Here is a 26806-nt window from a genome sequence, read left to right as displayed (position 1 = left end):
AACAGTTAAGGGGTTTTCCCTTGTCCTGACAACACGCTAGTCATTTGTCAGTTGAGTCTTGCTTACCCGTGTTCACAACAAGTTTCAGTCCTTTCATTTCTGTCTTCTCTTCTGACTGACTCACTCATAAAGACAGTCTTTGTCGCCATCTAATGGCGAAATGATGTAACTTCTGTTGCTGTTCACGGTCAGGGACTATTTTATTTCCAGCGGAAGGAAGGCTTTTAGTGATTTACTTCATGAACGTTGCATTGATACATATTTTTGGCTTTAATATTGTGTGGTAACCGTTTTATAAAAGCAATAAGATACTTGAGGCTAGTACTGTATCGTGAATAAGTAAATAGTAAGACTTATTCACGATACAGGCTGCAGGGCTGCCAACTCTCACGCATTGAGCGTGACACTTTTCACACGCTCTCACGCCACACATCCATTTTCTCACGCAGAGAAAAATCGCGAAGCAATAGCCTATCCCTGCGTCCCAATGTGCATACTATCCACCCTATCTGCCCTAAATAGTATTGATGACACATACTATTTAGGATGGATAGTATGCACATTGACGCAGGCTATGTCACATAACATTTACCTCAGAAAAAAAGCCCTTTATGACCATAGCACGTTAGTTGGCTAGAAAATAATACCAACTGACAGGGCTTTCTGTATGTTTACAGCATTAGGTGACATTTTTTTTTTCTTGAGAAAAATGAACATGTATCTGTACCTAGGCTAATATTTATCCAAATGAATCGAAATTGAATCAAGATCGGAATCGAATCTCAAGAATTGAATTGAAATCGAGAAATTTGTGTCAAGCAATAATAAAAACAATAGCCTACCAGTCATTCTACCATATTGTAACATGTTGTCACTAAACTTAATGACATTCTGTTGTGTTTAGTTACCAAATGTTTTGACAATCATACACTTATTATTCTCACTCCAAGCTAAACTCAAAAGTTGGCAGCCCTGCACTTTATTGGCTGCTTAAATATACGTTTCAACCGTTTTAAACAGTGGGGGAAAAAAGTAAAAAAAATAAATAAAAAAAACATACCCAAAGAAATTAGAAGTCAGAGCTGCAATAATGAGGTAGCCTAGTCCTAACAATAGCAACATTTCACTGCTCGAGCACTTTATTGACAAAATTCAAAATTGTTCACATTATCACACATAAACATATAAAAACAGGAAAAAATATAAATGTGTTTTTAAGATGCGATGAAACACTTTGGATGAGTTTACAGAATTTGCAAGCTGGTTTGGCCAAACACGTGAGCATTTCGGTTCTGACGTCATTAAGGATCTTGAGAATGAAAACTTTTACAGCAGCAGCAACGCGGTGTGTGTGTGTGTGTGTGTGTGTTTGTGTATGCGCGCGCGCGCTATACTCTCAGGTCACCAAATGAATGGATCCGGCTCGCGTATGGGCAATTTTTTAAGCACCATCTAACTCTGGATTCAATGCATTTATCACTCGGCATCAGTGATGACTTTGCTTCTGTTGTGGGTTCTTCTTGCTTGTGTACCACAGGTAAGAAACATAATTATTTATTTAAGGGTTATTTATTTAACCCACATTGAAATCAACTCGTAATGAATGCATGCAGTTAAATCCATGCATGGCTATATGTGCCAGCCATCAGCCACGAGATGGATGATTTCATCACTGCAGTTGATATTTTATTATTTGGAGACAAAACCAAACATGCGGTGGGAAAAAATATTAATGAATAATATTTTAATTTGTGTTAACAGAAAGGTTCTACCTGCACATTACAATTGATTTTACCTATGTATATACCTGATTGAATTAAAAACATTTTATTATAATATTATTTATTTTCTGTGTAAAATAAAATTAATATAAGAAATAAATATATTAGAGCATCTTAAAATTATTCTCAAATATATTCTACTCTCTAATAAGTGTTTAAAATGAGACCCCATCCTTATTATCAGACGTTATTACGTAACAGTTTTGGCATCAGTAGTTCTAATCCCCCTATTTAAAAAAAAAAAAATCCGTCACATTTTTAAAAAAAGAATCCACATAATTAAAATTTAAATGCGCTTAAAATATGTGACAGGCATTCTTAACAAATGACCTAATGTTTCACGCATTTAAGGAATGCAATGAGAACACGTGTGAGACTACACTGCCACCCTGTGGATTGAAACGAGCATGTTTGCTAAGATAGCGAGTATTCAGAGAAATACTCTGATTGATTTGAATCATTTGACGTTTTTAAAGCTTAGTTCGCTCCATTTTGTCTTTGATCATGACAGCCACCCTCTGTGTTTTAGATATTGCCACACTGACAGCATTCTCATGCCTTAATTATATGAACTATGGCAACTATCTGCTGCTAATCTCACACAGGCTATAAGAGGTCAAAGGTTAAGGAGACCTCGGTTTACTTTGTGTGTGTTGCCATATCAATCAGTCATGTTAATCAAACACGAGGGCCTAAAGCAGTCAACTTCAAGAGGTCTATTTATCATCATGAACCATTATTGACATCAGTTTGACTACCATAATTGATGGGGTACAAAAAAAAGTTACATTGGCTACCATAATATTATAAATATTTTTGTCTACCCACCCATTAGCTCTATTTGTTTCTTGACCTCATGTGCAATAATTTGCCAGTACAAATTGAGATCCACAAACCGACAACAAGTCTATTTCTATTATAATTTGATACATGCAGGGAAGTGTGATTAGAACTGGTTCATTGCTCTGAGATATAGTAGTGTCTTATGTATTGGCGAGTAATGAAGCTACATAGATTCCGATTATAAATGGCAGCATAAACTGCATTCAGAGGCTAAATTGAAATGTTTTACACGTCTGAGATGAATAACAACAAATGAAGATGTTTATCTGTGTCACCAAGACTAAATCATGTAGTGAGAATATATAAACGCTTCATTTTTCACAATGTCTGTAGCCAGGAGGGAACTTGAGGGAAAGAGAAATGTGTCAGAAACAGGAATCTGTTGGGACTTGTGTCTTGTAGATTCACAGGGCATTTTCCCAGGATTCTTCTAAGATGCTGTCCACCCCAGAGCCTGTGTCCCCGGAGCCCTATAATCGCACCCAGTACTGCCAATGGCCCTGCGAATGCCCTGAAACTCCCCCCACCTGTCCGCCAGGTGTTAGCCTGATCACGGATGGCTGCGATTGCTGCCAAGCATGTGCCAAACAGGTGGGGGAGGTTTGCAACGAGAAAGAGAACTGTGACCATCATCGTGGCCTTTACTGTGATTACAGCGCAGACAAGCCTAGGTACGAAAAAGGAGTATGTGCGTGTAAGTGTCATTGTACTAACACAGCCTTCTTATTAACACTGTGTTCCGCTCTTAGATTAGATTACGATGAAGATTTAAAGCTTGGATTAAGGTGGCGGAACCCAGATAAACCAAGCCAGGGGACGCTGAGCACTGAGCAGAATTCATTCTCTTCACCTTTTAGCATACCACGCTTCCATATGTAACACCACATGCTTTTCTTGGTATTGTATCCACCTTGGATGTGATAAACTTGACTTAACTCATTTTGCTCTTTTTCGCTGTCCCAGATTTGCCAGGCACTGGCTGTGAGCACAATGGTGTGATCTATCGCAACGGCCAGAGCTTTCAGCCCAATTGCAAATACAAGTGTCTGTGTGTAAATGGGGCGATTGGATGTGTGTCGCTGTGTAATGAGTCTCAGCCCCCCAGGGTCTGGTGCCAGAACCCACAGCGAGTTCAAATCCCCGGCCGCTGCTGTGAGCTGTGGATCTGTGACGAGTCCAGGAGGGGGCGCAAGACAGCGCCACGGCACACAATGGCCGGTATGATCTCAGGTGTCTTCCGTACTTCCTGCAATTGAATGAAAACTCATTCTGGATAAGAATTGAGAAAAGAGATAACATAAAGGAATTTATGTTGTTGTCTTTTACTTGTGGTGTTGTGATTAGCATCAGTTACCAAAAATATATACAGGTGAAACTTGAAAAATTAGGTGAAACTAATATATAGAAAATTACATGCAAAGTGAGATATTTCAAGTCTTTATTTGTTATAATTTTGATGATTATTTATGGCTTACAGCTTAAGAACATTTTCAAAATTTCTGAGATTTTGAATTTGTGGTTTTCATAAGCTGTAAGCCATAATCATCAAAATTATAACAAATAAAGGCTTGAAATATCTCACTTTGCATGTAATGAGTCTATATAATATATTAGTTTCACCTTTTAAGTTGAATTACTGAAATAAATGAAATTTTGCACGATATTCTAATTTTTCTAGTTTTACCTGTATACCACTATATAAGGTTTCCTGAATGTTTTCAGTTATTTTTATTTTTATTTAAATTAAAACATTGGCAACAGAATATTACAAGGAAACTGCTGTTTTTTGTTGTTGTTTTTTTACATTAAGATAAAGTATTCTGGCCTGATTTTCTATGGTCAGAATTTGTGGTTCCAGACCTGGAAAAGTCATGGAATTTTTTATATTAAATATAAATTTTGTTGTCATGATCAGTTAATAATACTATAATTATATTTATTATATTAAATATAATGTAAATGTACACAACTGTTCTACAAAAATAAAAAAAAGTCTGTAGAAGGCTTCATATATTTGATCAAAAATACAGTTTTAAAATACAATTTAGAATGTAATGTATTCCTGTGATGGCAAAGCTGAATTTTCAGCATCATCACTCCAGTCTTCAGTGTCACATTAACCTTCAGAAATCACTGTGATATGCTGATCTGATGCTCAAGAAACAGGTATTATTGTTCTTAATGTTAAAAGCAGGGAACAGTCTGTGATACACTTTTTTTCAGGATTCTTTTATGAATAGAAAGTTCTAAGTAACACCATTTATTTCAAATAGAAATATTTTGTAACATTATAAATGTCTGTCACTTTTGATCAGTTTAATCCATCCTTGCTGAATGAAAGGAAAAAAAAATCCTGACCCCAAACTTGAATGGTAGTTTATAAATCATTTTTAAATCTCACGCATGAAGAAAGCATTCATTGTTTTCTCTGCATTCTTACAGCCCTGTCTAGTATAAAGGACAGCTGGAACAAGAACTGTGTGACCCAGACAACCTCCTGGAGTCCCTGCTCAAAGACCTGCGGCCGTGGAGTGTCTTTACGCATAACCAACAACAACAAGCAGTGCCAGATGGCCAAAGAGAGCAGACTCTGCAACATCCGGCCTTGCGAAGTGGACATCACAAAGCACATCAAGGTACAGCAAGAGCGCAAACATCAGATTTATTGTAATATAATGAACATCAAATTTAAAAAAGAGAGCGATATGAATGACTATAGTGTATAAAAGGATATTTTCTGACTCTCCACAAGCCTGGAAAGAAGTGCTTGAACATCTACAAGGTGGAGAGGCCACACAACTTCACCATGTCTGGCTGCACTAGTACAAAAACATATCGGCCCAAATACTGTGGAGTGTGTACTGATGAGCGCTGCTGCATCCCCTTCAAATCGAAGACCGTGGAGGTGGACTTTCAGTGCCCGAACGGATCCGGCTTCACCTGGCAGGTCATGTGGATTAACGCCTGCTTCTGCAACCTGAGCTGTAAGAACCCCAATGACATATTTACAGATCTAGAGCAGTACCATGAGAGAAGTGAGATTGGAAACTGAGTGTACAAAATCGTGCAGAAAAGTCAATATTAAGATTTGGGTGAAAGCCACAGATTTGTTTTTCTTCAATTTGTTAATATTTAATCGACAATCATCATTCTTTCTTGTATGAGACTTTTTTTCCTATTGGAAATATGAAATAAACTGACATTTCCTAATATATGCTTTTTTTAAGACTATGTGGCCTCTTGCAACCAAATTATTCACATTTGTTAGGTTATTTCAACCAAGATTATTGTTTTTTTTTATATATATCCTTTTGTACAAATTATGTAAGTAATAGATATGTAAAAGGAAAAGTTCTTGTTGACTTCTGTAGGTAGAGGTATTAATTTATGCAAAGTTCATGTAAAGAAGAAATCTATATTGCTTTTTGTAATTTCGTACCTTTTTTGTCCTTGGAGCGAGTTATGCCTTATAAAGTTTGACCTTCCATATACTATAACGTTGTGTATGGACACAGTTATCAAATAAAAAGACCAAAAAAAAACTGAGTAACCAGCTTTTTATTTTTATTTAATAAATACAAACTGTTATTCCATTAAAAATGCAGTGCATCAGGTTGTTTTACATCTTTACAAAGCGAGGTGCCTAACCAAGCTGCAAGCATTTGTTTTAGTGTGCGTGGACGAGCAGGTGTGTTGCTTATATTTATCTCTCTTTCCAAGTGATCCTTCGCTTTATTCTTTCAAAGCCTTGAGAAAAAAACATCCAGTCCAAGTAGAGGATTCCATGGCACATTTTGTTCTGTTGTGCTTGATTGCATAGAAATCATCAGTTACAAACAAAAAAACAAAAAAAATCACTCATATACAGTCATGTATCCTGTATCCTTATATCTACAAATTGTTTTGTTGAATTTAAACTAATATTAAAACATTTGATCAATAAAAATCATAAGAGCATAATTTACTGAGTTACAAATATAACCCAGAATAATGGAACACACAGGAAAATTAAAAATTAACACACTGGGAGCTTAAACCTTAGTTTTATAAGGTAGGTTAACATCATGAAAAAAATACCACCATCTCTACTCTGTGGTCAACCCATCCCTTTTCCATTCAGTGAGGTCCATTTCAACATATACAGATTATACAAATTAATTATGCACTCAAACTAGCTTGAAAAAGGTGTGGTGTAATAACTTGAGAGAAGAAATTAAATCGCAGACTAGAGATCAACATAAATTTACAAACATGTGCCCTTCTCAGTGCCCAGTATGCTTTGATGATGACCATCACGACGTCTCTGTGCTGCATTGCCTCTAACAACAACAAGACAGCCATTGCGCAGGGTGCAAAAAAAGAAAGAACTCTCCTCCGTCCACCCTAGCCACTCCTTCCTCGGCGTTTCCCCCAAGAAATCGTCTTAAACACAAGACACTTTGGCGTAAATGCTCTCTGACTAATAAAATGGTGCCTGAGGGACCCCTGAGGGAAACATGCGGCAGTCTTGTTGCGTGGGTAGTTAGTGGCAGTGCAGCACAGTCAGAACAGAGAGGTTAATGCATGTGTGAGATGGACCGGAGACAAGGTCACCAGTCTAACAGGACACTTCGGTGGACTTGGGAGCCTGGTCCACAGAACTGTCCATGTTGTCGGTGTGCGAACGTCCGCGTTGGTTTTCGGAGGTGTGGGCTCGAGCGCGGCCTTCATTGGTGTGGGAGCGACTGCGGTTGCCCTCGTTGGTGTGCGACCTGCTGCGGTTCCCATCAAAGGAGGTGATGCTGGATCCGGATGCTGTGCGGGAACGGACCAGGCGGGTCATGCTGGCAGAGGGCACTGAGAGGCAGAGGAAGACCGATTAGGATACATATTTCAAAGTTTTTTTGCATTTGCTTATCAAATCTGATGTATGCATTATGTTAAATCACAAGTCTCCAAGTTTAATATAAAGAAACACTACCGTTCAAAAGTTTGGGGTCGGTAATATATTTGATGTTTTTGAAAGATTTCTCTTATGCTCACCAAGGCTACATTTATTTGATCAAAAATACAGTACAATTGTGAATTATTATTACAACCGTTTAATGTATTTTAAAAAGTAATTTATTGAGTGATGGCAAAGCTGAATTTTCAGCATCATTACTCCAGTCTGTGTCACATGATCCTTCTGATTTGCTGCTCAAGAAACATTTATTATTAATAACAGTTGTCCCGCTTCATATTTTTTGTGGAAACTGGTGCATTTTTTTGATAAATAGAAATTTTGTCTTTTTAACATTATAAATGTCACTTTTGATCAGGTTACTGTGTCCTTGGTGAATAAAAGTATTTTAACTTACTGATCCCAAAGTTGTTAGACAACTTTTCAAAATTACACACTTACTTTAAGAAAAAATGGTCAAATTGAGCAACAAGTCAGGTTGAAATTTAAATCACACCTCTAGAGGGCAGCACAGTCATATGTCATATATATTGTTATTTGTACACGAATTTCACATGAACAAACGAGTTCAGCCAGTGCGCCATGGGTATTTTCATAAAGACACAGCTGCATGGTAAAATACAGACTATTCTGAACAAAAATACAACAACAATACTTACTGTAACCCATGCCCTGAATGAAGTACTTGAAAGCCTCTGTTAGCTTCCCAGGCTAAGGAGACAATAAAAGGAGACAGAAACAGCTAATCAGGTCGAGGTGGAAAACAGATTTCACTAAGTACATGTTGAGAAACAGGATGGATTCTAACAGCTGGTAGCAGCAGGTGGCAATCTGAGAATTAGAACTGTGCCATTGCCGTCCGTAATGAGATTAGTGCGCGCTTCATCCCTAATGATCATCCTGTACCTTGAGCAAACTTGTAAATTAAGCTAAATGATCATAAACTTTATAAATACACACCTGGTCGACCTGGGGCAAGCCTCCACAGTCGGCCATCTGAAGAAAGAAGAGACACATGAAGTGTTAGTTAAAATGCAGGGAAAACACAAATGCGTCACTGCTTGTTTCTCATTTCCGTTTCTGCCATTCATGCAGGTGTCTAAAACACCTAGTGCTCCATTAACTCCACTGGTCTCAGCACTTATCGGTGATAAATAGGCCATTTCGGACACCATAAACCTAATTCTTAGTCTACCTGAGGGTGGGCTGTGGAAAATTAGGTCAGCTGAGGTAAAAATCAGCCCCGAAGCTGGCCAGTGTAGACCGCTTCTGCTCTACCTGGGTAAATTAGTCACTAGATAATGCTGAGCTATCGGAATCTTATCAGCACCGACTTTTCCATGTGTTCTATAAGTACCTGCCAGCTTCACTGGAGGCCACTCACCTTAAGCAGTGTGGCTTTAGTCGGGTCCAGCTTTGTGTTGCACTCAACCTGTACAGAAAAAGGCCATTTTAAACTACTAAATATACATGCAACAGATATGAAGCAACAGTGTGCAGGTTTAAATATATTTTTTATCAGTTTTTAATAAAAAAAAAAAAAAAGTTTTTTAAAACTTACAAGTATGGCAAATATAATGAAGTGAAGTAGTCCTGGATTTAATTTAAACCTACCACAGCATCCACTGCAGGGGAACTGTCTCCAACCACCAGGAGTGTAGGACATCTAAAAACAGTGTGACAAAGTCATGACTATAGGAAATCCATCCTACATTCTCGAAACGTTTTTTAAACAGTTTCAGACTTACTTTAGAGTTCTGACATTGACGTGGCCACCGGGTACAGGCCTCTCGATTTCCAGGTCTCTGCGGCTGTGAAGTGGATGAAAACATTGATTAAATGTCAACGAACATTGCTGTTTAGCAAGACATTTTAGTTTTGGTATCATGCTTACCTGTTGTAGGACTTGATAAAGAGTTCCAGATTGAACTGGTTCATGTCATTCACAATGTGGTGACGGTACCTGCCAATGAGATCATGGTTCTGTTGGATTTCCTCCTGGAGAAATAACAATAATAAACCCATTCATGTTAATATAAACTCATTAATTAAAAAAAATGATCTAAGTTGGGTCGGACCTTAAACTTGACCTACCTTTCCGAACAGGTGAGAGATGAGCATGTCAGGCATGGCATGAGTCCAACCAGTGATCTGTAAGATATGCGAATAATGAGCCCATGACAGACACAAAAGCTTGAAACGCTATATAAATTATGAATTTGAGTGGTTAGCACTCACTTTATGTGCTGCCCAGTCCATCCAGCCTTCAGCACACGGGTTGATGTTTATTAGCACAAGGCCTTCCACCATAGCAGGGTAATTCAACTGAAAAAGTAAACAGTATTTCATCTAAACACATTTATTTAATAAAAAAAATTAAGTCAAGCAGTATTTTTGGGACATTCCTCAGCAGCTAAACTAGCCAAATGAATGCCAAAATCCACAGGAAAAGAAACTCTCTTTATCCTGGTTTAATTAAAACTTGAAATCACTTAATAAAAATCAAAAAAGAAACCAAACTCACAGCAAACTTGGCAAGGATATAAGCACCTGCTCCAACAGCCAAGCCAATCACACTCTTCAGTCTGTGGGATTTAAGAAAATCAGTTTAGGATTAAAAAAAATCTGAAATCTACCTTAAGCTATTAAATAATAAAATAAACACCTCACCCAAAATGTTTAAGGATTGATGGAAGAGTCTCAGACAGTTGGTCCATGGAAGGGTACTCATATCTATATATATATATATATATACACACAAAAGTCAAATATTATATTTCAGCATTAATTTATAGATATCCACTTGTCCGTCTAAATATATTATAACTCACCCAGTGGAGAAGGTGTTAGCTCCCTCTTGCTGCCCTGGTGCATCTACATGACACACAGCAAAGTGCTGCATGATCTCTTGCATGTCCTCATGGCTGAACAAGGGTTCAAAGCAGCTTTTGTCTATTGGAGAAGCATAATAGATCCATTAAAGCCTATATACTTACGAAGAACCTCTTGATTATCATGTCTTGTAAAGCAAAATAAAAAGATTTATGGGACATTTTCAACAGTTTTATGATTGGAGATACAGTTTAAGATGTAGAACAGCTTACGGTTCAGTCCAATATCATGGAAGGTGAGAATGACGGGCCGGTCACCCTTAGGAACTCCTTTCATGGTACAGTGGATTCTGCCATATGGAGTCTCCACATCATGTTCCTACATGACAAGACAATGCTTATCAGCATCTGCAGAACCATCATAAGCAGCATTAATCTGATCTGCGGCTCAATTTACTCCACTAGCGCATATCTCAATGACAGCTTGTGAATGTTTATTCTGTGTAATTAACACCCTTCAGTTTTGTGACCGTTTTAAAAGAGTAGCCATGCAATTTAATGTAACATTTAAGGGCAAGCACAAGTTGAAACCTGTCTGCAAATAAACCACAGACCAACTGCAAACATTTTAACGCTCTATGCACTGGTTATAAATCTAAAGCTCACAGTCCATGAAAACTATCCGTCTGATTTCACAAAGCATCAAACCCCGATTATGACTGACACAGTAATTCCTTTCTGTCAAAACCATTTGAACCACTAAGACAACAAAAATGGTCAATGAAATCCCTAAAATGTATGAGCAAAAAGCAAGATGAAGGCTTCTACTCACAGCGACTTCAATTTCGAATACTAATTCCATTTCAGAGTCTTCCAGAACCATGGCTGCCAGCTTAGTAAATTACTATTAGTAAATCAGTAATTAGTAGAAATGATGTGAATGAATATAAGATCCGACTGGAAGTAAGCTCCTGTGGCACTTTGCTAATATTCATCTGTGCGCAGGGTTTTATACCCCTGTTGCTGTCGCTCGACATAAGCCCCATGCTCCCAGCATGCTTTGCACCAAGATCAAAACAAGTTAATTCTAGTTAACGACATCCGTAAATTGGATCAGCCTGTGTCAGGTGCTTGGAGTAGCCAACTCTAGGCCATCGGAAACTTGGGCATGTGCAGCCAAACTATAATGGAATGATTGGGGTGGCGGTCCACATTGAATAATGGTTGTCTTCAAGTAAATCAGCAATAAAATGCAATTGAGCTACATAGAAGCTCAGCACATGGTCATGGCCAATATCTGCTGCTACTTGTAATATTTCTTTCATTTTTTCAGTCTAAATGAAATGACTAAAGTACATTTGAAAGACCACAACTTGACTAAAATAACATTTCCCAATGAGATTCTGTATTTCTTTACGTTTTCCCAGGTTTCAAAATGGAAGCTGCATAACCACTAAAACCTACAAATCATAAATCATCTCCAACGGATTGAACTTTAACTTTCAATTGAACTTTCTTAAAGTTAATTTAACACTAGTGACAAACAATGGCAAATAACCGCCATGCACTGCAAGAGTCATTGAGAAAAGTCTTTGAGTGCAGGTCTCCGGTCAAAGATCAACTGACTGACGTTGTAGAAACTAGTTTCAGCTACCTCAAATTGAAGCACAAGCTGCTACATCTAACATCTTTAACACTGACAAGGACATAAACACCCTGGCTTTGCATAGTGACTGAACACAAACATATGTTGTCTCCCTATTGGCACTAATCTCTTTAAACGGGACGAGGCCTATACGTGAGCGGCTCAGGCAGATGGCCGGTGTATCCCTCAGCAGCCCACGTCATTCATCTAGAAGCTGAACACTCTTATTGAGCACATGACCCAAACTTCAGGACTTTAATCTGTGTGAGGATCAGCACGCAAGGCCAGTTGGATGCATCTCAGAACTGCTGTAATGCCATGGTGTCATGACTGGCAAAAACTTCAGTCCAGAGTAAAGTCCTTCCTATAGTTTAAAGATCTTGAAAGAGTTATACATACTTCGTCTCATCTCGTTTGGATTATTGTACTTCCTTGTATGTTAAAATATCCCAGTCCTCTGTCACGGCTTCAAATGGTTAAAAATGCTGCAGCCAGATTTTTAACTGGGGTTCGTAAACGAGAACATATTACCGGTACTCCAATTTTAATGCCAGTGCGTTATAGAGCTGAATTGAATTGAGAGGTGACTGTGCATTTGCAGTTGCTGGACCTAGGCAAGGATGACCAGTCTGTCTGTGTGTGTGTCTGTGTGTGTGTGTGCATATATACATATATATATATACAGTACCAGTCAAAAGTTTGGAAACACTACTATTTTTAATGTTTTTGAAAGAAGTCTCTTATGCTCATCAAGCCTGCAGTTAAAAAAAACAAAAACAAAAAAAAACAGTAATATTATGAAATATTATTACAATTTAAAATAATGGTTCTCTTTTTTAATATACTTTAAAATGTAATTTATTTTTGTGATGCAAAGCTGAATTTTCATCAGCAAGTACTCCAGTCTTTGGTGTCTTATGATCCTTCAGAAATCATTCTAATATGATGATTTATGATCAATGTTGGAAACAGTTGTGCTGCTTAATATTTTTTTATAACCTGAGATACTTTTTTCAGGATTATTTGATGAATAAAAAGTTAAAAAGAACTGTATTTATTTAGAATAGAAATCTTTTGCAACAATATACACTACCGTTCAAAAGTTTGGGAACAATAACTTTTTTTTTTTAAAGAAATTAGTACTTTAATTCAACAAGGATGCGTTAAATTGATAAAAGGTGATGGTAACGATTTATTTTGTTAGAAATGTTTTTATTTTGAATAAATGCTGTTTTTATGAATAAATGCTGTTAACGTTTTACTCATCAATGAATCCTGAAAAAAGTATTCCAAAAAAATATATTAAACAGCACAACTGTTTCCATCATTGATAATAACTGAGTATCAAATCATCATATTAGAATGATTTCTGAAGGATCATAAGACACCAAAGACTGGAGTACTTGCTGATGAAAATTCAGCTTTGCATCACAAAAATAAATTACATTTTAAAGTATATTAAAAAAGAGAACCATTATTTTAAATTGTAATAATATTTCATAATATTACTGTTTTTTTTGTTTTTTTTTTGTGTTTGTTTTTAACTGCAGGCTTGATGAGCATAAGAGACTTCTTTCAAAAGCATTAAAAATAGTAGTGTTTCCAAACTTTTGACTGGTACTGTATATATATATATATATATATATATATATATATATATATATATATATATATATATATATATATATATATATATATTACAGAAGCAGAAAACCATCCAAATAAAATCCCAAAATGAAATGCTTGCCTTAATCACCAGCTGCTGGACAGCCTCCCTTAACCCCTAGAATAGAGAAACAGTGTAAGTTAATACTATACGTGTGCACAACTTTCTTATGCATAAAAATGTACATTCATTACAAATCTTGACCAAGACAACGGTGTTTCCCATACTTGCAAATCCCTGTCCACAAGCAGAGGCTTTGACTCAACGACCTGGATCTCATCCATTCTCAACGAGGACACCTAGAGGTAGGAAAAAGCTGACATTAACACAACAAATAAAAACAACAAGTAAAACTTCAAATAATTTTCTGTATTTGCAGTTTTAGATCCAGCTTTTGCAATTTTGGAGTTTAATTACAGCAAAACAGACACATTTCACACATTATGCATACATTTCTTTGTGTGCGTTTTTAAAAAATGATTATTATATCCTTAGCTTTTCCAAACAGCCCAATTTGTTTTGCATGATACAGATCATGCATTTCTAAAAGACTGTTGATGCTCATGCAAATTGAACGAGAGCTTGAACGGGCTCTTTGTCTGACTGAGGTTTCTAAAGGTCACATGTCAGGCTTTTCCTCTGTAGCGGGTCTGGACGCTACACACAGGAAGCCACAGACACAGCTGCTTCCATGGTTCCTGCAGTCCCTCCACCCCATAAACACTAGCCATTTTTTTCCAGCTCTGCTCTAAAACCAGCATGAAAGCCTTTGTGTCTTATCATCCCACAGGTTCAAGGAGTGTTCCTGTACCAAGCCCCTATAAAAAAGGCAGCAATTGATTTTCTAATTCACAAACGAGCTCTAGGAACCAAGCCAAGCTGTTTATCAAGAGGAATTCCTGTGGTTCAAAAAGCATGATTGTGCAGTCCATCATTTGCTGAGGTTTCTACAGAAGCCCCCTACACACATTCCTGACCAGAATCATGTGAGAACTGAAATTACTCGTGAATACTAACCAAGCTAGAAGAAATCAGCTTAATATGAGATGTTTTTTATTTGAAATATTTAAGTAAAGTCAACAAGTAACGGTCCGCTGGCAAGTAGGTCACCTGCTTGTTTTTCAGTCACCTGCCCTTATGGCCTCTCTTTACTAATCTTTTACCTGGGAGTGGCTGGCAGTGGCAGTAATGTCTCAGCAGGATATAAACTGAAGTAACATAAGGACAGATCCTGCCCTTCCCATACCCTAGAACACTCACTATACTTCACTATGCACACATTTCAGTTTACAATGGTAAACATGACTTACTAATCTCTTAAATTAAATATTGGAACGGATACATTGTATATTTGTATGAACATGTGCATATGTTTGTTTTCATTAACTTTGGTTGCTTTATTGCATTAAAAATCAGTTACTATTTTTATGTTGGAAGTTACAGTACCAGTATTTCATACAGAGGAGAGGGAAATGCTTCTTTCACTTCCCATTACCATTTCTTCTTCTTCTTCTTTTTCAGTGATTTCCAAATTTCAATTAACTGTCTCTGAAAATGTAACTATAATCACAGTTTCAGAATCATCAGAGTTAAGCCCATCTGCAGAAACAAAGACTGCTTCCCTAATCTTCGGGAATCTTAAAATCCACAATTGATCTAAATCTGGAAGCCTGGAATTAAATCTGGAATTAAGCATGTGTTAAGTAGACCTATATTTGTATATTGTGAGAGATTTTGAACTTAATGCACATTAGATCGATGACTGCAGGGGTGCTGCGTTCTTGCAAAATTTCTTCTCACGTTTAAGCAATAACACTTATTGACCTATAACACTAACCGACAATAATCTCTGATCTTTACAGCCATGTCTGCATAACTTTAGAATCGATATACATATTTTATGCATTACCCTTCATGTCAATATTGACATCAGTAAATATGTCTATATACAGCCTGCTCTGAGAAGGCTACATAAAGCAATTCTTTAAAAAAACACAGCTCTGATGCACCTCAGGCCCAAGTATCAGATGTGGCTCTGATGCTGCTTTGCTTTTGTGCAAATAATTATTTTAAGTGGCACTTGTGGCCTAATGGGTATAGATTAGGACTTGTAACCCGAAGGTTGCGGATTCGATTCTCAAAACCGGTGGGAAAAATGTAGGTGGGAGAGCGCTCTCTTCCACGACTGAGGTGCCCTTGAGCAACCCTAACCCCCAATTGCTCCACAGGCGCCACAGAAAATTGCTGCCCACTGCTCCGGGTGTGTGCATCCATGGTTTCTAGTGTGTGTGTTCACTACTCACTGCTCCTGTGTGAGGAGGTGGACTTGGATGGGTTAAATGCAGAGGACAAATTCAGAGTGTTTAAATCATTCATGTCATGTCACTTATATTTCTATTCATACCTAATTGAATATTATTGTTTATAATTCAAAATGTTTGTTAAATCCATGCATTTATATATTTGATATATTCCAAATTGTATATTTAATATGTTCAGTTCCTAAGAAAAATTCAAAGCTTATATGACAACAAAGCAGTGTATTGAATCTTTACGATCTGCTTTGAGAATAAGTAAATAAGTAAACTTGACGTTGAAATTATTAGTATTTCACAAATGTCTAACAGTGCATTTTAACTATAGGCCGTTAAGACTAAAAACTAAAGTAATACAAACAGTTAAGTCAGCATATTGTGTCTGATCATGCAAATGATATGTTGTTCATATGGGTCAGGGGAAATGAAATGGAACCCTTAAAGCTCTGTGGTTTTCATGTCTGGTCTCAGTAACCTGCACAGCTCATTTTGCATGTAACACACCTGATTCAGGTCATTAGGAGAAAGCTCCATAAACTGAGTTTAGTTTGACAGATATGAAACTTAAAGACATACAAAATGTGCAGTGAGGTGAATATTACTGTTAGTAGATATCGTACAGCTCATATTCATTTTACCACTCGAGCTCACACTTCTTTGTTGACATTTGCACGTGCAGCCAATCACACGCACGCGCGGAATGATTAAAAAAAAACGCTGTACAATAATAGCATATGTTTACTTTTTACTGTTCATTGTTGCTGTTATTGATACTGTTTAAACCGGGTATCTTTTCTTCAAAGCTGATAAATACATATTTTGTTCGATATCATGTCAGATATGTTTTACACACGGTCTGCGGTTTTATTAGATAAAGAAACAGCCATATTGTAACATAAAAAAGAATGATATAGCTCTTTTTATGACTTACCGGTTGATTGTCCCAAGGATAAAAACAAGAAAGTCCAACAAAACTTTAAGGTTTTTGCAGATTTTGAGGGTGACAATTGACTACGTGCTGCTCGCGACAGGATGTAAAACTTAGGCAAGCAATTATAAAGATGTGCGTTTAGTCAGTCCTGCCCACTCCTCCTTCTATTGGGTAACTTCATTGAGTCATGCGTTCTTTCACAGCATTTCGTGAGATATGGTGACTGTGGAAAATGTCTTGAATATAGGACTGATCTTTCACATTATAAAAGTATTTTTCTGTCCCTGAATACTAATTGCATATTGATAATACAGAATACTTTCAAAACTGGTTATTAATTTACATCAATAAAGTAGCCTATTGTTCAGAGTGCATGCCTTTGTATCTATGCGTGTGTGCCCTATCTAACAACACAATGCTTTCACTGTGTTTAGCTTATTTGAGGCAGTGATAACAAGCACATTCACAATGGACACATTGCTCAGGAACTACCATGCTGATCAACTTTCAAGCACCATTTACACCACAAACTGAATTAAAGGGGAAAGTAAATGCAGATAGATACTTCTAAAGCTATGTTCAGCATGAGAGGCTTTTCATAAATCAAAACTGTCAGGAGATCACAGATATTTTGGGTTGTTTGATGTAAAGCCGGGCAATCGGCCAGGTCATATTGTGTTGTGGAAAAATACTGAAACCATTGTTAACCAGATAAACTTTTATGATTTTAAGATTTATAGGCAAATACATATTGAATCAAAGAGTTGGCTGCTCAGGGTTCTAAACTGGGTTAAAGAGAATAATAACTGATAAGGTTTGTGGACTTTTACCTGACAGGTTCATATCTCTGTGTACTCAGAACAGAGTTTCTCATGGAGTGGTGCTACACTCATTTTTAATCATCCACCTATACCGTCTTTATTTTTATATATATATAAACATAAAAACAAACTTGATTCCTGCAGTAATAACGTCACAGAGCTATAAGATTGACTAATAACTAGCTTTCAGCCATTCTAAATGAAATGTTATAGCACACAATGTAAAGGATATCATTCAGTTATGTCCGAACTTTCTGTTAAACTGTGGTTTATTTGAGTGTCAAATGTGTACACTTCCCACTTTTCTGTCAAGTCTCTGTTTTCACAAAATCTGGGTTCATGACATTGGCTTCTATTCATGTCCTTGCACTTGAAATACAGAGCAGGATTCATCTTGAGCAACTCGTATCTGGTTTGCACAACATGGAGGTCATTGGATTCCTCGTAAAGAACAGATAAAACACTGACCTCTCTCGTCCTACAGGCTCTTGGCATCAGACGAATCAAGTGAATAAAAGGAGGTTCAAAACCAAAGGCCGTTTTCATCATTGGCCATCCAACAACAGGACAAAACATTCATTATGTTAGCATTTAAACCACACAGAAATGCCCACATAATCCAAATGAATATTACAGCTGGTACTGGATCACTATATAACAGTATTAAAGGCCCACACGCCTTCCTTTCAGGTATTGAAAGGTCAATGGGGGCTAGTTTGATGTAGAAATGTTGACTGACAAGAGAACAGTACATTCTTGCCCTTATCTTTGTGGACTTGTCTAATTCTACAATGTTCAAGAAGATGTTTCACTATGATAGTATACATCACAATAGAGGAGAAAAGACAAGTGCAACTTCTGTTTCATGCTGACTTTAAACTGCTTTAGTGCAGATGTAGTATGTGCTGCAATAACAGTAGTCAGATGTAGTATGAATCATACTAAGCCATGATTCAGACACACATGACATGAGACAGCAATCTGCAATGTAGGCCTCACCTCAACCTATCACGTAGTTCCTCAGAGCGGGTGCTACTCAGTTCAGTGTCTCGTATCACTGATTTACCAAAGAGGATAAAAGGACGTCTTAAAGTTACACAATGAAAATAAACATTATTTACAGTGAATAATGGGAGCGTTAAAGCAGTTTATAGTCATTTTTTTAAGTATTAAACAGTGGATAAATCACCAAAATGCGATGGTTTCATTCACAGAAGATGAAATAAACAAGTTGCAGAATTAGGTCATGAAGTAGATGTTAATAAATGATGAACTAGGCAATGATGTGCCAAGACCAACTCTTCCATGTGCGATCAAAGTATTATGGATTATGTATTAACGTGTGTTGTGGAACAGCACAAACAGCAGCTCATAAACAGACAATATAAACAACCAAAGTCTTAATCTTCATCATGTCTCAGCTGTGAGGAAGTGCCACTGGAACAGACATAATATTTTTAGAGGTCATTTCTGACAGAGGCTGTTATCTGATCTTCGATCAGTTTATCTCCATTATCAATACTTGTCAAAACAATTATAAGGGCACTTTACTACTCAGTCCACTTTGATGCTTATGATAAAGTTACTCGATAACTACAGCCATAAATTGCAGGGCATAATTCTTCACTGTGAAAGAAATATTTGGTGTAGATGTACTACTTTCTGACTACTGACTATTTCTATGTCAGTATTACAAATGGTCTACAGCTCACACAGTTGTTGCTTCGTTTCTCACAGCAGTTTTGTCCAGACACACCCTGGGCTGTTCCCCGGCCAAATAAACCACTCTGCATGAATTATTTTCACAGCTTCGTCTTCACCAATAGGTGAAAGTGGATTGATTTCATAAGTGTTATTGTACCAGAGCTAATTCGCCTGATACAAAGGGCCCGGATGCATGGGACCACCTACATGAAAACTCCCTCTGATCCACCATGTCCACTTAACTCTGACCTGACAACATGGTTGCATTCTTGCTACAGGTCATTGCCTTTGCTGATAAGATGCAACTGATTACTGAAGGGGAAAATTGCTCTGACCTGACATTGTTTTGTTTTCCATGAAAATAACCTTTAAAACAGGACCTAAACTCATTCACTAACAACTTGCCAAAGGCAACACTAACCAGCAACCATCTTGTCCAAGCTAAATCTTTAGGTTTTAAACATTGCTTGACTGCAACACAACAGTCTAGAAAGGTGATAATTATTTGTGTCATGAATCAACAACATACGTAAGTCTATGGTATACCTGTTATATTTCCATGTATTTTAGGCTAGATGGGGAAACTGTTGAGGCCAAACAGGACTTCTGCACCACAGGAGGGCCACAGGTATTACAACAAACAGGAAAACTGGGTTTGGAATCTCTGAAGAGAAAAAAAAAAACAGTTCAAATAGTCACCTCCTGATTCATCTGCCACAGCTGGAGAGTTTGGTTCCGCAGTCTGTGCTTGAAAATTGAATTCTCGGGAAATATAAAGATGGAAGTTTCACCTCATAGTGCTGAGAAATGCAAATGAGATGTTTTGCCCTTGTGCAAAGCTCATGCTGTACAGTGGTTATAAAAATAAACACTGAAGGAAAGTATCCAAGTGTCTTTGAAGGTTGAGCAAATAAAGTGAAATAAGTACTCAATGAAGAAATTACTTGCCCACTGATTTTTCAGTAAACTGGAGCCAAAGGCAGTGGTAATAATTACTCCATTGCTGAGCTAGATTATGGACACAGCTGCCTTGCTAGTGCGATCTCTCTGTTAATCATTTTATCCACCTTTTGACCTTATTGCCAGTCATAGGACTTTCCTCTCCGGTCCACACAACATGTTCACAGCATCAAAACAAAGGCACATGATCATAAACCCAAGTTAACTTATTTTCTAATGAAAGGTCAAGACTTTTTTAAAATATATTGAGGACACAAATGTAATAATCTGTCCTAGACAGACAAGACAGACAGACAGACAGATAGATAGATAGATAGATAGATAGATAGATAGATAGATAGATAGATAGATAGATAGATAGACCAGGGCTGCCAACTTTTGAGTTTAGCTTGGAGTGAGATGTTTTTTTGTTTTGTTTTTTTTTTGGCGGGGGGGGGGGGGGGGGGGGGGTTTATGTAAAAAGAAATATTGCATCACAATAAGTGTAATTGTGATTGTCAAAACATTTGGTAACTAAATAGAATTTTATGAAGTTTAGTGACAACATGTTACAATGTTTACATTGTACAATGACTGGTAGGATACAGTTTTTATTATTGCTTGACAAAAATTTCAAGATTTCAATTCCATTCTTGTGATTTGATTCCAATTTTGATTCAATATTGACTAATTTGGATACATGTTTATTTTACATTTTATTTAAAAAAATAATCTCACCTAATGCTGTAAACATAGAGGGCCCAATCTGCTGGTATTATTAAAGGTTAAAAATAACAAATTTAATTAAATATAATGCAGTTTTTGTTATAATAACAATTATTTAATGACATAAGTAAAAATATAATAAATATGTAATAGTGCTCAGCAAAATCTCCTCTCTAGCTATTTTTTCTATTCAATTAACATGCTATGGTCATTAAATGGCTTTCCTGAGCTAAATGTAACGTTATGTGTTCTCCTGCTGTTACATTGACCTCTTTCCGGGGTTGAAAAACACTAATTGGTCGATATTATGTATACTTTCGGTAAGTTGTACTGCATCTTTAAATAAAAAAGTAACAGATGATCGGTTCACGTGCACTTGAACTGAGGCGCTCAGCGATCTGTCACGTCACATTTACAAGCGCCAAACGTATTTTTGTCTGAATTTCGTAATAAAATTGACGGAATCTAAGAGCTGAGAATTAGTTTAATATTAAAAGTACCTCTTTGCTCCGCAATTTTTCTGTGCGTGAGAAAATGGATGTGTGGCGTGAGAGCGTGTGAAAAGTGTCAATTGCATGAGTCTCACGCTCAATGCGTGAGAGTTGGCAGCCCTGCACTGTGACAGACAGACAGATAGATTTTATAAATCATGAATTATAGGGTTAATATGATGAAACCATCATGTAAAGCCCTTGGTCCACCCATGAGATGTTGAAACGCTGCAGTGACTAAAAGGATCACACTAGTGCTCACTCAGCCCTCAGTGCTGTATAATCACCTGCTTCACTAAACACTGTAAGGTGTGTCAAACGTGCATGACCTCACGTACTCAGTGCAGACGTGACCAACGTGACTGCCTGGTGCGTCTCTGATGGGCGGGGCTAAGGTAGTTTTTATCTCCTTATCTCTGTCTCTAGCCGTGGAATAAGACCGTAGTGGCCGGTTCGTTTTTATGACAGTAATCTGTTAACAGACATGATCTAAAATAATGCAGAATTCGTTTGCAAAGTGTTAAAAGTTAATTGAACTTTTACTTTGTCTTGAAAGGGCTTTACTGTTTAATACAAAGACCCTGAAATATGATGACCCCTTTACGAGGGACCTACTTCCAAAAATATAAAGGCAGGTAGGCCTAAATACTTTAAAACCTCATTTAAAGGCTATATGAGACAATGTTAAGCAGCCTATTAGCTTGTAAACATGTTATTTGCAAAGTAGCCTAAACAGACTTTTCAATTGTCGTGGTACCAAAGCAAATTATTAAATATTATCTAATATTAATATTTACTATTAAATGTATAAACCTGAAGAGAAACATTTTCAATTCTAATATTGAATTTGTAATGTAAATATTGAATGTTGTGGAAATTGGAGGGCCTTCAGAGTTTAATATCTGAGAACCACTACCTTAAACAGCATTCATATATATATGTGGTGAAGCAAAACCTTCATCATGAAGATGTTGTGTCCACACGCCCTCAACTGCATGCAGTGTTTACTGGTGCATTCAATGCACACACAATAACAATTAAATTATAAAACAGAAAAAAAACATCTTTCATTTTGTCTTAACTGTTTATTTCATTTTATTTAGAAAAAAAATGGATCTAATGTTTTTCATAGCAGATTGTTGAGGATGGTTTGTGGATCGAAGTAACAATTATTTTTTTTTTTTTTTGTAGTAATTACCGAACAACACAGTATCTTGTGGCATGGACTCTGCTTTTCTTTTATATAGATTGATTTTTAGAACTATATCTTTATTGTTATCGTAATAGGCCTAGTTATCGTCCTTGGTGTGAACGGGCCTTACAGGCGCTTAGAAGCTTTTAAGGGGTTCCCATCATGGAATCTTTTTATGGATTTAGTTCTAAGTGATTTTAATTAATTTTTGACTTTAACTAAATTTTATAAATTAAAAACTTGTAAACATTCTTTATCACTAGAAAAAAATTAAATAACTCATTAAATGAAAGTAATACACAATAATTAAACACATCTCTCCTTATATATCCTTTTTTTTTCTTGAGTGCATGTAACAGTTCCAACAGGACTGTGAATGTGAAACCAAATGCATGTGAGACAAGTATTAATTATGTGACTAGAGAATAAGACTACTTCCTGATAACACCTGTTAAAAGTGCAATTATCTCTATTGCAGTTGTGATATCTCCTGTCTATGCCACTACTGTATGAATGAGCACCACTATCGTGATGGAGGTGCAGAAAGAATTTTATATGCCTGTTACAACCTACACTCAAAACAACACAGACCTGTGTACTCAGTGGACTTATTTATTTAAATGAGATAATGGGTAGTTTACGTTATGGCAGGACAGTCAACATCAAGATGTGGGCACAGAGAGACGGCATAAGTATCATTAGTTTCAAAAATACTTTACTCGCAGACTGGCATGAGAGGCTCAGGAGCATAAGAATGATCTTCTTCAAGTGCCTGAACGGATATAGGCCAGGAAACACGTTCATTATACTTTTACTTTAAATAAAATACTCTGTCCATCTGTCCACACAAGTTCTGTAAGTTCTTACCTAAAGATAAATGCTGATACAGGTTTTTTTTTTTTTTTTTTTTTTTTTACAACCCTTCAAATTTTTAAGGTTCAACTTAAATTACAATTCTCATTTCAACTTAAATTACATTAAACTAACGAAATATTTGAACCTCGGATAATTTATTAAAAATAGTAGAAAATTGCTATTTTGATGAGTTACACTGTAAAAAGTGAACAGTTGGATCAACTTAAAAAAATTACTTCAATTGGTAACACCAAAAGAAATTAAGTTTTCTCAACTTAAATTATCACGTTTTTCATGATAAAACATGATAATTTAAGTTGAGAAAACTTAATTTCTTTAGGTGTTACCAATTGAAGTAATTTTTTTAAGTTGATCCAACTATTCACTTTTTACAGTGTAAAGCAATGTAAAAACATGTCATAACTTATTGATCATATAATTTTTTACAGTGTTGTAAAACCAAACAAGAGGGGAAAGAGCATCAAGATGAGTATCTATTTTAAGACTAGACAAACAGTTTTAGTCTGTGGTATATTTGCCATCCCTTATCTTTGCATGGTTGGTTGTCAGTCCAAATGGTGTCACCTCATTGACCAGGTTTGAACATCTACAGAAATATTAGGACAGAAATATTTAAGTCATAATCATATAGAACTCAGAGTTCTTCAGTGGTGTGTTTGGGTAATGGATAAATAACCATGGTGCTATTGGGAATAGTGAAAGCTTAAGGTCAAAATTGTTGGACAAAAAGGTTTCGGCCCTAATGCTACTTAAAATCGATACAGAAGATATGATCTTCTGTGGAAATTACACAAAACTTTTAAAAAGCCTTTGACTTTGAGACTTATACAGGCCAAAACTGACATCAGTCTTTATGTGGGTTGTGTTAAATATTACAAATATAACACAGTTTCCTTTAAGCAACATTTTATTATAAATGACATGCCTATTAGCGCTATTTTTTATCAAAGCTTATTTTTAGACATTTTTTATGTTCCATAATTTAATAATATGACAATAGTGTTATTGCACATGCTGTATTTCCTTCGTTTATTTAATATGTTCATAATGTGAATGTGCTTTGGTATAGCTAGGTCCATTTCTGATCTGTTTTTATCGTTTTTATAGGCACATTACCCGTGTTTTAGGTCTAGTTAATCACTTAAAACATCAATGTTCTTTCATTTCTTTAAGGTAGTTTTCGTCAATATCTAACAGTAACGTTTGACTGCCATCCCGTGGCAAATGCGAAAATAGACCTTGTGGCGCAAAGTAAACCTGTTTTGACGGGAAATCGTCTCCACAATTATATGAACATTATCTTGGATGATGTGCTAATCACCGATTAACATACTGATCGACATGTTTTACTTGGCGAGCACAAACATTATTTGAATGGTAATAGGCTATCTGATAGGCCTATGCCTTGTATTCTGAGATGTCTTTTAATGTTTTGTAAATGTTTGGGGTTGATTTAGGTTAATCAGCCTAACAAATATATTATAGTCTACTGAAACATGGGCTTCAAGAAAAAAAAAAGTGCATATGCCCCAATAACATTTTAGTTTTTTATGACTATGTAAATGTTAAACGTTCAGATCTATTCTTTGTAGTCCCTAAATTAATATAGGTCATTATAAGCTGGTTACTAAATATTTAAAATTATATTACAGACTTTATAGCTATTGTAGGCTAATATTATCATACAGATTTAGACTGAAATAATATTTTAGAAATAGGCTTGGTTACTCTACAAATAAACTTTAAAGTCTACAGTAGACCTATTAACTATTATGGTAGCTTATGCACAATTAATATTAGTTTATGGTAATAGTAATAGCCTATTCTTATTAGAAAAAATAAATAGTAAATGTCTTCAGATCGAAATCAAGCAGAGTAAGCCACAATCAAATGCAAAGAACACGGGTTTTATTTTTTTAAAAGTTAACAAAAATAAAGTGCAATTTCAGAATATTTACATTTGGTCACTCTGGATGTTCACCAACTGACATATCTAGTATCAAACATTAAAGGAGACCTGAGGAGAACGGGGTGATCGTATGGGAGCTGTGGAGGCAAAGACAGTCCAAACGGAGGTCCTGAAGACATACGAGGTCTTTTTGCAGAGACCAATTGACATCCCACTGCTGAAACAGGGTAATAACACTCCACTGTGCCATATTCATTTTTTGTAATATTCATATTCAAGTTTTTTCTCTTGGTCGCTCCACATTGTGCGTCTACATAGCGTGGAGATTCCTCCAAACGCGTGCTGCGCATGCGCTTCACTTCGCGGTCGCTCTTTAATATTGATTCTATGGAGAATGGGCCTGTGAATTTGACTTCGCGTTTGTTTTCCGCGACTGTGCAGACCGGCATGAGAGGCTCAGGAGCATAAGAATTATCTTCTTCACACTCATCCACCTGAAGTGCCTGAACGGATAGGTCAGGAAACACGTTCATTATGTATTTGAAATGTCGGCGAAACATTTTTGGAGTAATGCCACTCTCATCCACTTTCCAGAAGTTCTTTTTAGGATTTGGATAATCCGGATCGACTGGTACCTACAAACACACAAAATAGAACACACTGTTACTAACACACAAATAGGCTGCTTCAAAAATAGAATACCTAGACTTAAAATATCCTTAGGACACACTTAATAAGTTACGCACCTTTGCAAAACACCTGTTTGATGACAGACAGACTCTGATGTTGTTCTCAATGCCTTTTTTGTCTCCGAAGACAAATGGTTCCAGCTTCTTCATTATCTGCACAAATAAGGTACAATGTTAGCCTAACTTGCTTAATATAGACATGGAAGACACTATTAAATCTTATAGGCCCATCTCAATAATTCATGACTTATTTTAGGCTACCTGTTTGAAAGTAAGCATCTTATCCGGTGAATCTTGAATTGCATATGCAATAAGTCCGATGTATGTTCCTGTAGAGTACTTTTTGTACTTCTTCCTCGGAACGACGCTTGATCGTGGCAGCAAAACATTGAATCCTCCGTTAGTCATCATGATGAGCTCCTGGTCCAAACTCAGACTAAACACTGAGAAGATCAGCCTCCATTTATATCCAGGCTGTAGCTTTCAATTGGTCTTTAGGTGTTGC

At 36.6% G+C, this 26806-nt stretch overlaps 3 protein-coding genes across 4 annotated transcripts; 1 reads left to right on the top strand and 2 right to left on the bottom strand.

Annotated features, from left to right (window-relative positions):
- The first annotated feature begins 1353 nt into the window (after window positions 1-1353).
- ccn4a (cellular communication network factor 4a) lies at window positions 1354-6180 on the top strand. The gene is made up of 5 exons (XM_079877985.1): window positions 1354-1537; window positions 3027-3318; window positions 3588-3842; window positions 5067-5260; window positions 5377-6180. Exons 1-5 carry the CDS (start codon window positions 1493-1495, stop codon window positions 5674-5676), a joined length of 1086 nt encoding a protein of 361 aa, XP_079734111.1. The 5' UTR covers window positions 1354-1492; the 3' UTR covers window positions 5677-6180.
- A 427-nt stretch (window positions 6181-6607) lies between these two features.
- On the bottom strand, window positions 6608-17343 carry ndrg1a (N-myc downstream regulated 1a). 2 transcript variants are annotated; one of them, XM_079877981.1, is made up of 16 exons: window positions 16955-17343; window positions 13936-14007; window positions 13790-13825; window positions 10671-10776; window positions 10398-10518; window positions 10237-10299; window positions 10091-10151; window positions 9805-9891; window positions 9661-9717; window positions 9461-9564; window positions 9315-9377; window positions 9181-9232; window positions 8951-8998; window positions 8527-8562; window positions 8226-8277; window positions 6608-7460 (listed from the first exon to the last, which is right to left on the bottom strand). In XM_079877981.1, the coding sequence occupies exons 2-16, from the start codon at window positions 13990-13992 to the stop codon at window positions 7222-7224; spliced, it is 1182 nt and encodes a 393-aa protein (XP_079734107.1). In that variant the 5' UTR covers window positions 13993-14007; window positions 16955-17343; the 3' UTR covers window positions 6608-7221. The 2 variants fall into 2 exon arrangements, with proteins under 2 accessions (XP_079734107.1, XP_079734108.1); XM_079877982.1 differs by lacking the exons at window positions 13790-13825; window positions 13936-14007; window positions 16955-17343 and adding an exon at window positions 11230-11378 and having other exon boundaries at window positions 10671-10805.
- Window positions 17344-25609: 8266 nt separating this feature from the next.
- LOC307163281 (forkhead box protein H1-like) lies at window positions 25610-26801 on the bottom strand. The gene is made up of 3 exons (XM_079879313.1): window positions 26563-26801; window positions 26359-26454; window positions 25610-26247 (listed from the first exon to the last, which is right to left on the bottom strand). The coding sequence occupies exons 1-3, from the start codon at window positions 26710-26712 to the stop codon at window positions 25681-25683; spliced, it is 813 nt and encodes a 270-aa protein (XP_079735439.1). The 5' UTR covers window positions 26713-26801; the 3' UTR covers window positions 25610-25680.
- Window positions 26802-26806: the final 5 nt, after the last annotated feature.

Source organism: Squalius cephalus, assembly GCF_949319135.1.
Source record: "Squalius cephalus genome assembly, chromosome: 8".
NCBI lineage: Eukaryota > Metazoa > Chordata > Actinopteri > Cypriniformes > Leuciscidae > Squalius > Squalius cephalus.
This window is presented reverse-complemented; position numbering and strand designations above follow the sequence as displayed.